Consider the following 16,223-nt stretch of genomic DNA (forward strand, 5'->3'; position numbering starts at 1 on the left):
AAAAGCAACTGAATTACAGCCAAGAAATTGCATAAAGGGGTCCTTGAGATGGCTCTGTAGGTGAAGGCATGTGCCCCCAAGCCTGATGACCTACATTGATCCCTAGGAGCCACATAGTGGAAGGAGAGAACCAACCTCTACAAGTCATCCTCTGCCCCCCACACATGTGCCATAGCCAAGGAAAGCACTCACATGTGTGTATGCATACATGCACTAAATAAAAAGTAATAAAGAAAGTGCATAAATGTAAATTTTTATTTTAATAGTTATGAGTAGATTTTTTTTACTAAGAATTAAGAAAACAAAGAAAATAATGTAACTAATCAATCAAACCTGTTACTGCCCATACATTGCTCAGTATTTGATAATTTATTAAAATATATGTACTGACAGAAATAATGGGGTGGGTGAATACTAATGCAGATGTCTTGGTCATGGAAAATGTCACCAATAAAGTGACATTTAATAGGCTATGAATGTAGCTCAGTTGGTAAAGTACTTGCCTACCATGGCCAAAGGCCTGGCATATACCTATAATCCCAGAATTCAGGAGGCAGAGGCAGGAGGAGCAGAAACTCAAGTTCCACCTCAGCTGCACGGCAGGTTCAAAGTTAGCATGCCATACGTGCGACCTGCCTTAAAACAAAAGACAAAATCCTAACGAATTATTTCTGCAGGAAGAGAATGCTAGAAGGGGAGAAGACCACATGCAAATTCCTGAGTAGGGACATACCTGTCTACCTGTCGCCCAGTGAAATGATCAAAACCTCAGGCTGCAGACAAGTCCCCAAAGGCTGGTGTGTTTTATGTGTGATGCGCTTCTCATACCATAACATGCATCCCTTCAGCAGAGGGTAAGGATGCTGATAAACGGTATGCAGGTACCCAGAACAAGATCCTGATGGTTTCACGGTGCAGTGCGGAGAGGTGAAAGCATTGTAATGTGACTGGAGGGCCAGTTGCCAAGAGGCTCTATCAGTCCTAAATGCCTATGAAGGACCAGCTGTCAAGAAGCTACATCAGTTCCAAGCATCTATGCATTTAACAACAGAGTGGTTTTTTTTTTTTTTTTATTGCACCAGGAAAAACCCCAGCAGAAAATAAGGAATTTACAATTACTCCCTAACATGCAGAAAATGACAGAACAAGTACTCAGAAAACCAATGAAGACACAGAGACTTGGACAACATTATCAGTCAGTGTGATCTGTGAGGTACTCACAGAACAGCCCACCCAGTGACAGCAATATCTACAAAGACAGCCCATCTTCTGGGCACAGAGACAAGCCTCAAAAAAGACGTCAAATAATGTACTCTATGTTCCCTGACACGTTCGAATTAAAGATCAAGAACAGAGAGATCTCGGGAAAAGTCCCAAATTCTTGAAAACTAAGGAAGAGACTTCTAAATAACCAATGGGTCACAGAAGAAACCTAAAGAAAAATTAGAACTTGATATGAATAGAAATTAAAACATAGGCCAGGTGTAGTGGTTCATGCCTTTAATCCACCCAACACTTGGAAGGCGGAGGTAGACAGATCTCTGTGAGTTGAAGGCCAGCCCGGTTTACAGAGTGAGTTCCAGAGAGCACTAAATAGTGAGGCCCTGTCTTGGAAAAAAGGAAGGAAGGAAGGGAGGAAGGAAGGAAGGAAGGAAGGAAGGAAGGAAGGAAGGAAGGAAGGAAGGAAGGAAGGAAGGAAAAAGATGTTACAATTCGTGGGACACAGCTAAAGGAGTAATTCAGAGAATTTTATAGTGCTAAACAAATATCCCAAGAAAAGAAAAAAAATGACTCAAATCAACAACTCAGCTTGCATTTCAGGCAAGAGAACAATATGGTGTGTCCCTGAGTCTCAGGTACCTGGGAGGCTAAGGTGGAAGGATCACTGAGCCCAGGAGAAGGAGACTAGCCTGGGCAGAACAGAAAGACACTCAACATTCAAGGACATGAGGACAAGACAAATGTAAATCCAAAGTAAGTAAAGAAGAAAGAATAGATATGAGTGAAAAATCAATGGAACTAAATGAGAAGAATCAATGGATGTAAGTGCTGGCTGACTCTGAGAAAATCGATACTTATAAACCCAACCCTGCCTATATCGGGAATGAGAGATGACATCAGTGTAGAATCTACAAGTATTGCAAAGATAATAAAAGAATATTATGAAAACCTTATGCCAATAAGTTTGGCAACTCTGATAAATGGAACAATTTTTTTTGGAGGGGAAAGGAGGGTCTCGAGACAAGGTTTCTCTGTGTAACAGTCCTGGCTGTCCTGGAACTAGCTCTGTAGACCAGACTGGCCTCAAACTCAGAGATTCACCTACCTCTGCCTCCCAAGTGCTGGGATTAAAGGTGTGAGCCACTACCCCCTGGAAAATGGAACAATTTTTTAAAAAAAATCACAAACTACCAAGTTTCACTGAAGACTAAAGAAGTGACTCAATGACCCTTTGTCTATTGAAGACATTTAATTCATAGTTTAGAAGATTATCCATAAAACTTGCAGTCCAGAGGGTCTTATCAGTGAATTCTACCAAACACATAAGAAAGAAATTAGATGTTTACTTAAACTCTCCTAGAGAAATTGAAAAAGAAGGGTTAATTCCAACTCATTCTAGGAGGCCAGCATTACTTTCATACTAAAGTTAGATAAATAAATTATAATTTAAAAATGGTCTAATATCCCTCAAGAACATAAATAATTTCTGTATCAAATTCTTTCCAACTGAAGCCAATAGCATATGAAATGACAATTCATCACAACCTATTTATTTCAGGGATGAAAAGTTAGCTACACATTAGGGAAAGGGCCAGCAAGATGACTCAGTGCAGAAAGGCACTTGCTACCGAGCCTGATGACAGAAGTTCAAATCCCAGGACCCACATGATGGAGTAGAGAATGGGTTCCCCCAAGCTGTGCTCTGACCTCCACATACAGGCTTCTAGTACGTGCTCCAATCTCCCCCAATACATACACACTAAATAAAAGTAAGTAAAATGTTTTCAAAAATTAGGGGGGAAATTTAACATAATTTACCACATTAGCAGACTAAAAAAGGAAAGCCATGTGATTATTTCAGCCAGAGAAGGCATTTGAGAACATCTGACATCTGTTCCTGACTGAAAGACTCTGCAAACTAGAGGAAGGAGCTTCCTTGTCCTGACAAAGGGCATCTCCACCAAATAAATCTACACTTAACATCAGACTGACGCCAAAAGACTCAGTACCCCTCTTAGGATAAGGCGAGGATGCCTGTTCTCACTGTGACAACTCAGCACAATACTGGAGGCTTTAGTCATTGAAATAAGGCAAGAAAAAGAAAGCCCATCAATTGGAAAGGAAAAGATAAAACTGCCTTTATGACAACATGATCATCCATGCAGAAAGGAATCTCATAAAGACCCACTAAAGCTAATAACCAGTGGGTTATATGATAAATATATAAAAATCAATTATATTGGAGGAGGTCAGGAGGCACAGGGAATGTAGTGTGTGGGGCAGGGAATGGATTTTAAAAACATATATAATGACATACATGTGTAAAGTGCCACATTGAAACCCATTACTTCATAAGTTATCTTAAACTCATTTTAAAAATTAGAAATCACAGCCAGGTGGTGGTGGTACACGCCTTTACTCCCAACACTTGGGAGGTAGAGGCAGGCGGATTGAGTTTGAGGCCATCCTGGTTTACAGAGAAAGTTCTCAGATGACCAAGGCTACACAGAGAAACCCTGTCTCAAAAAACAAAACAAACCCCCCAAATTAGAAATCATTTATACTTATATATTCTAACAGCAAACAATTAAAGCTGAAATTAAAAGCCATTTATCATAACATCAATGCAGATGTAAGTATAAATCTGACAAAATGTACATAAAAGACCTATGTATTCAAAAGTACAAATCAATTGAGAGATCAAGGAAGACCTAAATAAGTGGAGAGAGACAGTGTTCACAGGTTAAAAGGCTCAGCACTGTGAGCTAAGACATCAGTTCTCAAGACTGAAATATGGTTCAGGACTATGTCACTTGCCTAGCATGTGTTAAGGCCCCAGGTTCAGTACCGAACAGTACAGAGATTCCTTTATGTTGTACACACATTCCACACTATCCCAAATAAAATCGGAAATTTTACCTGAGTCTGTAATGCATATATTCATTCTCATGGCTTCGACCACTAAGTTTGTTATAAAGCCATTGCTGTGAAGGCAGTGGTATGTTGTCTTACATCAGACATCCAGATCAAAAACAGACTACACAGGGAAACGGTTCTCACTATTGGAACAAAATTAACTGGGAGCTGGAAGGAAGAATCTTCAACAAGGAACTCTGGGAGATTTGTTCCACCCCCACACCACATGCAAAGTGTACAGAATAGAGAACAAAACGTAAATGAAAAACCCAAACAATTAAACTTCCAGGAGAAACCATGAGAAATGCAGTCATGACCTTGGGTTAAGCAAAGATTTCTTAGACAAAATACTGAAAGTACACTCTGTGAAAGAACTAATAAACTAGACGTCATCAAACAAAAAACATCTAGTCTTTGAAAGAAACTGTCAAGAGAATGGAAAACAAGACACAGACTAAGAAAAATATTTGCATTTATCTGAAAGAAACTTGTGTGTCAGCAGCTTTCCAGACTCTCCTCTAGACCAGCAGCTTGTGATTAATGGGCTTCATTCAGGAAAGAGATGTGGACAATAGAAAATCATGGCCAGTGGGAATCCAGAGCAGTGATCTCCAGCTGCAGCAATCCTGACAGGGTGTGCTAAAAACAAGCCATCCATTCTTGGAGTTTCAGGATGAAAAGGGGCCTGGGCACTCACATGTCTAGTAAGCTCCTTGACCACCACACTTTGAGAAACACTAACTTTGACCAGAGCACTTGCAAGATCCCTCAACAAAGGGACACTTCCTAAGTAAATGCTGGTTATTAAGAAATCATTTTTCAGGTATTTTGAGCACCTCCTATTCTTGGGAGTTCTTTCTCAGTTTTCCTTAATAAAATCTAAAAAAAGAAAATGTCTGCTTTCTCGTTTGCATTAGCTTGAAACTTCTGTGCCTGCTCATCAGAGCTTCTACTCAAAGAAGCAATTCCCAGCACAGCATTTCTGAGCTGGCAGGATTATTCTAGCCCCGCCTCTTCATTCACTGTCCACTTTCATTACCGCTAAGGTCTTTAAGCACTCTACCAAGACCTGATCTCGATCTAGAATTCCCCCTGGAAGCTGCACACTGCCTTATAGCAACCATTCCATAATAACAGCAAGCAGGAAACCATGTTGTTCCACTAAAGCCTATCAAATTTCCCTGGTCCTCTCCATGTAATAACCCACCCCACAGGCTGCCATCAGGTCTCACCATCCAAAATGGCCCACTGATTGTCAATCTCCGTATGTTTCAGGTACGAGTCTTCAATGGTGGGGTCGTAGTCAGGCACAAAGATCTTCTGGAAAAACTGGATGGTGAGGGCACTCTTGCCCACACCTCCGTCTCCCACCACTACCAGTTTATAGGTGGGGAGGTTGTCACTGGGGACAGCGCTGGTTGCCATGCTTCTGGTGGTCAGACCTAGGAAAGACAGACATATTGAATGAGGGGGGCATCTTTCCCTCTTGAACTAGGGAAAAATATTCATGGGCTTTCATACCTGAATTTGGGGGAAAATATTCATGGGATTGATTTTTATAAAGGAACACAAACTCCCAAAGGTAGATTAGAAAGTGAAACAAGGCAAAACAACGTGTGTCACACATGGTCCTACAACCCAGAGACAATTGCTGTTCAAATGATCTGCTCACCATTATTTACTGGACAGCAACTCCATGCCAGGTCTGGTCTGATTCACACCACACCACTGGTCTTTAATGAATACAGCTAAAAGCTGTGTCAAAGGAGTTCCTCTACAACTAGCCTCTGCCCCAGAACTATATACGTAAGCAAGAGAGCTCTGGGCCCAGCAGGGACAGAAGACACAAAAGTTCACCTTTCCCACATCAGCCCTTATCAACTAGAACATCTCTTATCAACTGGAATGCTCTGCTGAGAAAGAAAGAGCTGAGGCCACTGAGCCCAGAGGACAGAGGGACTGTGCGAATTTCACACACCTGGGCTCTGGGAGACCCCTTCCAACTCAAGTCTGCCTTCCTGGCCTTCCATCTTCTCATGCTTTATCATGCTACAGTCATGCCGGTATTAAAGGCAATCTCATCCATCCATTTAAGCTGGGACACAGGGAAGGAAGGAGGGGATGTTGTGGTGGTTCTCAGTCAGGGACAGTTCTCTTCCCTACCAGGGTATCTGCAGAGTTGGGATGTCTCTGGATATCACTAGCACCCAGTGGGCAGAGGCCAGGGATGTTGCTTAACATTCTAGAAAGCACAGGGACGGCTCTCCTCAGCAAAGACCAGTGGGAGGTGAGAAGCTCCCAGCTAAGGCAAAGGACAGAGCTGGAAATGTGGGTGGGTTCAGAGTTCTGAAGAATGATGGGGCCTTCGCAGGCTAAGACTGATTGTGACAAGGTGACAGAGAGAAGTGAAGGGTAATGCTGTCACAGAGTGCTCCGAAAGAGAGGCCAGCAGGGGTCAGGGAAGGAAAACCAGGAAAGAACACAGAGCAGGCTGGCAGCAGGAGTCAGACACGGGTAAGGAAGAACGAGGTGTAAGAGCCAGAGGTGGTGGCTGACTTCAAGGAATGCATTTCCCAGACCCAACAGAGCAGTTGCACACATGACGCCACAGCAATAGTGTCAACATGTACAAGACCTGCACACGCTCAGGCCAGGCAAAATCCCCATGTGGAGCGAGGCAGGGGGAAGTGGGCACCAAATTCCACCACTATTGGCATTTGATCACTGCTAGGAGGAGAGTCAGCTTTCTGGTTAGTTAACCACATCCTGGGGCAGGCGCCATGCCCAAGAGTAGTTGGGTAACGTAAACTGGACTAGAAAGAGGAGGAAGAGAAAGAGGAGGAAGAGCAGGAGGTTCTCAAAAGTTGAGTGGAGTAGAGAGGGTAAATGTGGGAGGGGCTGGAGGAGGGGGTGGAAGAATAGTTAGAAGTGCTGACAGGGACAAAAGCTGCCCCCTGAAGACCCTGATGGTGGTGCTGTGGGGTGGAGGCAAGCCTTCCCAGGCAGCCTAAAAACCAATCCTAACCACCAAGGGAGTAGAAGCTTGCTCTTATCTCTGCACAGACAAAAACATTCCAGTGCTGCTTTGGGGAAGAGAGAGGCTCAGGGGTGTAGCTGGTATAGAAGGGTGGGGAGATAGCATAACCCAGAGGACAAGGGCCTGGGGTCCCTGCCACTACCACTGGGTCCCCTAACCCCAGCCTGAATCATAGTTTTCTTCTATACCGGACTAGCGGCTATTTTGAGAGGTTTTTATAATTATTTTCATCTCTACAAGATCTTCAACGCTAGGCTGTGACAACAAAGGGTGTTAACAAAGATGTGGGTTATGTGGCCATGTTGATTTGCATGTGGCTAAAGGACAGGGCTGTCGCTGGATCCTTTGCAGTCACTGAAACCTGATGTTGACATTTAGGACTCCCCCAAAGTGTAGGGGAAGTACAGGCTTTTTTTTTGCAGGCAGGAAGAATATAAATCTGTCAAAGCTGGGCTGGGAATATGTTTCCAGAAATGGATCAAAATTAAAAAGGAGTATATCCTCTTGTACACTCTGTCAGGTGAGAATTTATTGCAAGGAAAAAAAATCTCATCAGGGAACTTCACAGAAATGTTAGGAATATGGAGATGGAGGTGTAACTAATTCAAATATTAGGGGAAATATAAATGTAGCAACCAGTTAACAAGCTGGGTGCAGGAGTACACACCTGTAATCCCCGAAGCGAGCAGGCTAAGGCAGTAGGGTCACAAGTTCAAGCAAACCTGGGATATATAGCAAAACTCTCTTGCACACATACATACATGCATACATAGAAACAAAACCAAAACAGGATGGTTAACAAACCTAGGAAATTTTCATACTATGTATGGAAAAATACCAGACCTCTAAACAGCAAAGATGTAGGGCCACTATTCCAGGAAGGCACGCATCCATGACTGTGCCTGCCCAGAGGTGGATCCCAGAACAGCAAGGCTTGGAAGGCAGCTATCCCAGAATGGGACTTCAGGGCTCTTTGATTTCCTGTGTCTGTTTTCCATCACACACACACACACACACACACACACACACACACACACACACACGTACACAGTCAACCCTCCTTAGTTCCACATTTGCAGATTCAGCCAACCATGGGTTGTAAATATTTGAAAATTGATTTGGGAGAGGAGTCTTGAAGATATAGAATAGCCACTCTGATCTTTGTTGGTAAGCACAATGGAGAATCGGGGGCCCGTGTGACTCCTAGGATGGGCTGAAGGCCTTGGGTGGGAAATGACAGGTTTTAACACAGTTAATTAGCAAACATGGTCAGAGTTTCACCAGCCTTACCTGAAGCTGGCAGGCCGGCTCTGGGAGCTGTCAACAGTACTAGAGAAAAGCCAGAGAAGACTAACGGCCCCTCAGACAAAAGCAACCAGCTGTCACTGTGAAAAAGAAACTTAAAGCTCCCTTCTGGCTTCTGATGACACCTGTCTAGAAACAGAAAGGCTCCTCCCCTTGAGTCCTCTAGCCTGTGTGGTCAGCTTGACTGCTGCTGACCTCGTCAAGGTAAGGCCTTGAGAGGAGCTGCACCTGAAGCCCCCGTGGTCTATGAGGACTGCACTGGGAATACAATCTGATGCCCTCTTCTTCCAGCGCTGGATGTCAGATTTCCACCTCTGTATCACAACACAGGCATCAAAGCTTATCACTCTTTTATAGTTTGTACATGCTATAGTAATAAAACATTTTTGCATGTGAAAAAAATTATTTGGGGCTGGCTCTGTAGCTTGGTTGGTAGAGTGCTTGCTTAGTATGTATGTGCTAAACCTCCAGCACCCATAAATTGGATGTGGTAAAGCATGCCTGTAATTCCAGCACTGGCGAGGTGGAAGCAGGAAGATCAGAAGTTCAAGGTCATCCTTAGCAACAGAGTAAACTGGAGGCTAGCCTAAGATACATGAGACCCTGCCTCTAATTTGTTCTCTCTTTGTGTAGACATTGTTCTTAGTTATTCCTTAAGCAGTATGATATCGCTATTTATGAAGCATATTTATTGTATTGGGCACGTATAATGCAGAGGTGATTTAAAGTATATGGGGAATTGTTATGACTTTTTATGTAAGGACTTGAGGATCTACAGATTTGAGTATCTGTCAGAGGTCTTGAAACCAATGCCCCACCATACCAAGGGATGACTGTAGTAGATTTGCATAGTGTAATATTTGACAGTGTTAAAATGTCCCTCACAAAATAAAATGTTTGGGGTGCCTGAAAATGTTCTTTCTACTTTCATTTAAGTTCTTTGGGGGTGGAGCTGGATGTGGCTGCAGCCCCAGAATCAACAGTGAACTACAGCTTCAGTTGGCTGAGCCACCACATACAGGGGTCACAGGAGAGTGGACCACAGGACCACAGGACCACAGGAACAGGGGCAGGCAGGAAGGACAGACATCCTCTTCTCTGCCTCCAGGTCAGCAGAGCCTGGTGCCACTGTCCCTCGTTAATGACTACTGTCCTCTCCCGGGTGGACAACGACGCTAGGCCAGCACTCAGGTGCTTGCTGGGGCAAGAGACACTTTTTCCATGCTCTTCTGGAAGCCACACGAGCAAGTGGCAGTAAGCATTTGGGAAAGGGTGAGGAAATACACCATTTCTGTGGACTGTGGTCTTCAAAAGAACACAAGGTAAGATGCACACTAGCAACAGAGGATACAAACTTATCCTCTGAGTCAGAGTTCAGACCACCCACAGTAGAAGCACCTGGGGTCTTGCTATAAACAGCCTCCCTTTGCTAAGGCAGCTGGCAGGAAGTGGTCAGTTGAAGGGCCTCTCCTTTTTATAGTGCTCTGACCTCGGGGACTGAGGTGCCCCAGGCCATAGGGAACCGCATCAGGTCAGGGTTCCTTTCTCTTGGACTTTCCCTCTTACTAGGACCTGGTGGAACAGGCTCACACTGTATCAGGCTAAAAACCCTTTTCATACCATCCTCAGCTGATGAGTCAAGTCCGAACTCCTACACCGAGCATTTAATTATGACCTATCATCATCAGCCCTCAGTAACCACTCCAGCCACACCTGTGCAACTGCCACACTCTACTCTCATCCCGACCAGCCTTTGCTCTCCCGGTGTGCCATATATGTGTGTGTGTGTGTGTGTGTGTGTGTGTGTGTGTGTGTGTGTGTGTTCACTGTACACAGAATGGCAGTGGGCAGAGGGGGCACAGAACAGTCTGGTGAGCCCAGGGGAGACACGGCCTCCACCTTGTGCTCTGAGCCTCATGGTCCCCATGCAGAGGCCACCATCACACTTGGAATCTTCTACACATTTATTATGCACCCAAGGGCATGAGCTGCCTTTGTTCCCCTCTGTCCTTACAAAGCCTGGCATAGAACAGGCTGAATGCACCAAGGCTTAAGCACTGGCATTCCCAAAAAGCTACCAAACTGCCAACCACCAAGCTGGCCTCAGTACACACAGGACTAAAGGGAAACACAGGACTAAAGGGAACCCTCTCAGCCAGGCACTGGGACTGTGTCAAAGGGGTCGGACGAACCCCACAGGTGGGACACTTTTGGAATAAGTGTGAGACAAAAGGAAGGGACTGGCTGGAGAGATGGTTCAGTGGTTGAGAGCACTGGCTGCTCTTCCAGAGGACCCGGGTTCAATTCCCAGCACCCACACGGCAGCTCACAACTGTCTGTAACTCCAGTACTAGGGGATCTGACACCTTCATACCAATACACATAAATAATTTTTTTTTAAAAAAAGGAAGAGGGAACTAGCAGGACAGAATGGATCAAGAGAGCCCCCAATACAGAAGTGGTTTTGACTGTGTATCTTCTCCTGGGGGGCATGCTTTTCACCCAGTTAAAAAATGGATCAAATGTCTTTGTAAATGGAGTCATGAAGACGATGGAGTACATGCCACACTTCTACAAAATAAGATGGTCTTGTATGGTGCAAGAAAAGAGATTCTTAAATGCCACTCAGAAGCTATTGCAAAAGTCATCACAGGGAAAAAAAACAAAAACAAAAAAAAAAACCTGTTGCCTTGGAGCCATGGAGCAAAATGCTTATATGTGTAGTGCTCCGCTCTGCTTCTAGTAAACATCATTGTTTGAATGTTTGTCCTTCACTTTGGGGGGATCATAGGTGGCCCCTTGAAGGTAGGGAGGTAGCTTAAGATAGGCAGGATTTCTCATTGCATTTTGCCATTCATCTTCTGTTGTTTCTATTCATTGACCAGTTGTGCAACCTTGGGCAAGCCACGTTTCATGACCTTGGGATCTGCTCTAAGCATGAACTAAAACAGCATGGAAATATGCTGAGCTCAGAAAAGGCACCCAGATATTTCCTCTCTTGCCTGTTTATTATGCTTCCAGAAGCCAAAGCATCCCCACCTCAGTCATGTGATTCCCAGCCATGGCCTTTCCCTCATTTGAAGTCCCACAGCCACCTCATCTCCATTACAGCCAGATGATGCAGGCCTATGTGGGAATGTCGCCCATTATTTAGGGCATTGTTTCCATGGGAAAGGCTCTGAGGTTCCAGCTCCCTCCACATAGGAACCAACTTTTGGAACAGCAGCCATTTGGCAGTGAAGACAGCTGAGCTGGTTCCCATGGTAACCACTGCTCCCAGAACCCCGCCCAACCCACAGGCTGCACCAGCAGTCAAAACCATTACCCGCACTGGAAACTTCCTCCTAAAAGACAATGTTGCTTTTTAAAATGATTTTATGTAAAAACCCCAGACATCTTTAAATGAGAAAGTAAGCTTTTTCTTTGGTTGTCATTGGTGGTTTTTTTGCCCCCTCTACCCCTCTTATGGAAAATAACACCATCTTAAGATGAAATTATTTTCTGAATTCCAGAACCACCTCCCCAAGCAGATCGCAAGCTCCATGAGGACGGCAGCCACACCTTCCCATCGCCTCCAGGGCTGGAGGGCTCTGTGCATTTGATGGCCATTCCACCCTGCCCCACTTAGCCCTTCTGCCCTCTCTGCCAGCTCTTGTGCCAAGAAGGGACACAATGCCCCCTTTTCTACAAGAGGCAAGCTCACACCCCCTGAGAAGCAGGTATTTGGATGGTGAGCCTAGCATACATAACCTTGTCATTCAACAAATTTCAAAGTATGGTGGGTACAGGGAGCTGTAGAGATGGTTCAGCAGTTAAGAGCACTGGCTGCTTTTCCAGAAGACCCAGGTTCAATTCCCAGCACCTACATGGTGGCTCACAACCATCTGTAACTCCAGTTCTAGGAGATCTGGTGCTCTCTTTTGTCTTCCTCAGGCACACATGGCACACATGTGGTGCACAGACAATTCAGGCGAAACACTCACACACATAAAATAAAAGTAAATCAATAAATAAAAGTGTGGTAGGTGTAAGGATTCTGTCCTTAATTATGTCATCAGCCTGCGGTGGTGTCCCAGCCTAAAAAGTGGGCGGGCTCTCTGTGCGTTCCTTTTTCTCTTTCCACTCCCCCCCCCCCCCCCACACACACCCCATGGTCTCTGTTTCTGTGGTCCTTCCTCTCTCTCTCTCTCTCTCTCTCTCTCTCTCTCTCCTTTTCTCCCCCTTTCTCTCAGTAAAGCTCTAGAAAGGTAACCATGGCCGGTGACTTTCCCCCAGCACACTCCTCCATTGGCATGGCCGCCGCGGCTGCCAGCCATGACCGATTTAACCAACAGTAGGTACGTCTGAGAAAAGCCAAGGACAAGACGAAACAAAGGTCAGTGGCTGTCAGCATGGCAGCCTAGGGGGTCAGTAGCAGTCTTGACTCTGTAGCCAGGTTGACAATGAAGCCCCCCCAATGAGGCTTCTCAATTTTTTAGACCCTCTATTTCCCCAGTTAAAAAAGAAACAAAAACAAAAACCAGGAGAACAAGGGCCCTGTGGAAATAACATGGAAGGTGCCCGAGCAGAGGCACTTGTGCAGAGAGAGGGGAATTACCTGACCCTGTTTCCCCTTCCAACCTACTAGGTTCCAGTGACTTAGTTCAAGTCCTTGCCCCGTGCGTGCGTGCGTGCGTGCGTGCGTGCGTGCGTGCGTGTGACTGAGGGCACCCCCACACAGGGGTGAGTGAGGATGGTCAGGACGTCAGTCTGCTTCTTTCTTCCCAGGTTCTAGAGATCACCCAGAACTTTTTTTCCCAGAAGAATAGCCCCAAACCACTACCCACTGTTCCAAGAGAGCTTTGCATGTGATAAATATGGTGCTGGCAGCAGCAGACTCTGTGAAGGGGTCCAAGGGGGTCCCTGGCCACCCACTGACCTCACCTAGCACTACTTTTAAAGCAATGTCATATAGTCCTGGCTGCAGCCAATGGTGCCCAGAGTGGCAACAACTGCCGTTCCTTAGTGGATCTTTACTGTGGAGTGAACAGATGCCAAAGGTCGTGCTTAGCATTGCCATGCCACATGGCCAGCTGACCTTGAATTCATCTGCAGCATCACACAACTTCACCTGCTATTGTGATTCTCTACTCTGGATATTATCCATCCTGTGCCAGCTTCCCTGACACTGAAAACAAGGCCACAGACTGGTAAGAGGCCAGAGCCAGGGTACAAGTACCCCAACAATGCCGCCAGCTTCAGTGAAGATCTGGTACTCACCAGTTTATTACCTCTCCATTTTGATACTAATTATTTTAAAGATTGCTCCTGAGCCCAGCAGTTGGGCTGGAGTTTTCTAAGTAAAGCAGGCTCTGTGTGTGTGTGTGTGTGTGTGTGTGTGTGTGTGTGTGTGTGTGCGCGCGCGCGCGCGCGCTCTTGTGAGAATGCATTCACATGGAGGTGAATCAGTCCAGGGAAGCTAATCTCATCTCTGTGATGTCTGGGTGTGCCTAGCACGGTGGGATGAGGATACATTGGGGGAGCAACCCAACCCATATGGAGGAAATGGCTCTGCATTCCAGGAGCTGCCCTTCCCTTCTGCACAATTCCCAGAAATGGGATGCTTCCCCCAGCTCCTGACCTACAGACGGTAAGTAATGCAGGGCCCACCGAGAGTCTAGGGCACTGGGCACCCCTCCCTAAGACTTACCCCTTCTCCTTTGTATGACATCTGTGCCAACTCAGCCAGCACTGTCCCTGGACCACTCATCACCTCTAAGCAGCCACCTCTGCACCCAGCTCCCTCCGTTCCTACAATTTAACCACCAGCCAGCTATGTACGTAAACGCTCGCCACGGAGGACTTTAAGGCCAAGTCCATAGACAAATGTGTGGCTGAGGTTGCTCTTTCCCGGAGCCATGGCAGATGCCACTGACTGATGGTGGGCCCCTTCCTTCCTCTTACAGTCCCCTTTTACCTAGTGCTCCTGACAGGCAGACACAAGGTGACTGATGTAGGTAGAAAATGTTTTTGGCACCCCAGATCTAACCCACTGCCCTTCTTGTTCTGTCCCAAACACCTCATGTAGTGGTTATCCTTTTTCCTAGAAAGGGCCCAAGGTCTTCAGGGGCATCTCGCTTGGTCATCTTTGGATAATTCTGTCATTGTCTTCTGTTAACAGCTCCTCTTTTCTGCCAATATCTTCCACCATCAAGAGAACCAGAAAGACAATACTGGATGCAAGCAAGGAGAGAGCCCTAATACCGGTTGCTCGCCCTGCACCTTAGGTTTCTTCTAGCATAACCATCCATACATGAGTCTGACTCACAAGTATAAGGTGCCTTCCGGAGAGGGCCCGGGCACTCATCTACCATCCAGCACTGAGTCTCTGAGCAGTATGCAGAAACCTCTGTCTACAGTCACGGCAGCAAGGATCCTGTCAGCAGCCAACACTTAACACAAACAATGTGTCAAAACCTCTGGGAGATTCTGCCATTCAAATAACTCATTTAATTTTCAAGTGCTGATTTGATGATCCCAGTTTTACAGCTCTAGAACACAGGGCCAATGAGATGGCCCCGTGGGTAAAAGCATCTGTTGCCAAGCTTCAAGACCCGAGTTCAGGCCGGGCGGTGGTGGTGCACGCCTTTAATCCCAGCACTCCGGGAGGCAGAGGCAGGCAGATCTCTGTGAGTTCGAGGCCAGCCTGGTCTACAGAGCGAGTTCCAGGAAAGGTGCAAAGCTACACAGAGAAACCCTGTCTCGAAAAAACAAAACAAAACAAAAAAAGGACCCGAGTTCAATCCCTGAAACCCACATGGTAAAAAGAGAGATGACTTTCACAAGTTGTCCTCTGTCCTCCACACACACTCGATGGCATGTGCACACACACATACATGAGCTAAACAAATAAATAAGTAAATATAATCTAAAATTAAAAACAATTGAGACACAGAGACGTTAAAATAACTCCCCCAAGGTCTCCCAGCTAGAAAGGAGTAAAATGACTCCAGAGACAACTCCAGCTCACCACTCTGGGTACCCTCCTGTGGCTGGCAAGAGGATGGACATATGTGTGCAAAGTCAGGCCAGGGCAGAGAGAGCAGGTGCAGGCATGTTGGAGAGCACACAGCAATGAGCTAGGGAAGTGGTGTCAGAGTCAGACACCACCAGGGCCAAATCACTGGCCCCACAAGTGGAACAGCAAGGCAGGCCAGGGCAGAGCAAATGCAGGGACCTACAGACAGGCATACACACAAGCCCACCTCCCCACTCCAGACCGGGACAGAGCCTGCTGCCCAGATCTGGTCTCAGCAGATACCTTGTGGACTGGAGAGGAAGTGGGAGACACCCGACAGCTCTGAAACCTCATTTTGTATCACTCTCATAAGGGCCCTGGCCCCAGCCACCCACATTCAGAGTTGCTGCTTCCAGGGGGCCTGGGGCTGGCCCCTTACCTGTAACTCCAGACTAGGAAGCTGGTGCTTTAGGGTTAGAAGTCTGTAACCTTAGGCAGTCTTCACCCTCTGGGAAAGTGGGGAATGTGGTGGGTATTGTGTTCCCTGAAATATTGTGTGTCCCCCGAAATAAACATATCTGGGTCAGAGAACAGACAGCCACTAGAACAAAGCCAAAAAATGGTGGCTAGAGAATGGGAAGAGTAAGCCATAACAGAAGTTGGGCGGTGGTGGTGCACACCTTTAATCCCAGCACTTGGGAGGCAGAGCTAGCCGGATCTCTGTGTGTTCAAAGCCACTTTAGAAAC

General features: G+C 46.1%; 1 protein-coding gene across 3 annotated transcripts in view; it reads right to left on the minus strand.

Moving 5' to 3' along the window:
• The window catches only part of Mras (muscle RAS oncogene homolog), a 54,065-nt gene that overhangs the window by 21,528 nt on the left and 16,314 nt on the right, over window positions 1-16,223 (minus strand). For all 3 annotated transcript variants that reach the window (XM_036192888.1, XM_036192886.1, XM_036192889.1), the window contains exon 2: window positions 5,370-5,579. In XM_036192888.1, the coding sequence (XP_036048781.1) occupies window positions 5,370-5,562 (193 nt within the window). In that variant the 5' untranslated portion in view covers window positions 5,563-5,579. The remainder of the gene's footprint in view (window positions 1-5,369; window positions 5,580-16,223) is intronic.

Source organism: Onychomys torridus, chromosome 7 (assembly GCF_903995425.1).
Source record: "Onychomys torridus chromosome 7, mOncTor1.1, whole genome shotgun sequence".
In the NCBI taxonomy this organism is placed as follows: Eukaryota; Metazoa; Chordata; class Mammalia; order Rodentia; family Cricetidae; genus Onychomys; species Onychomys torridus.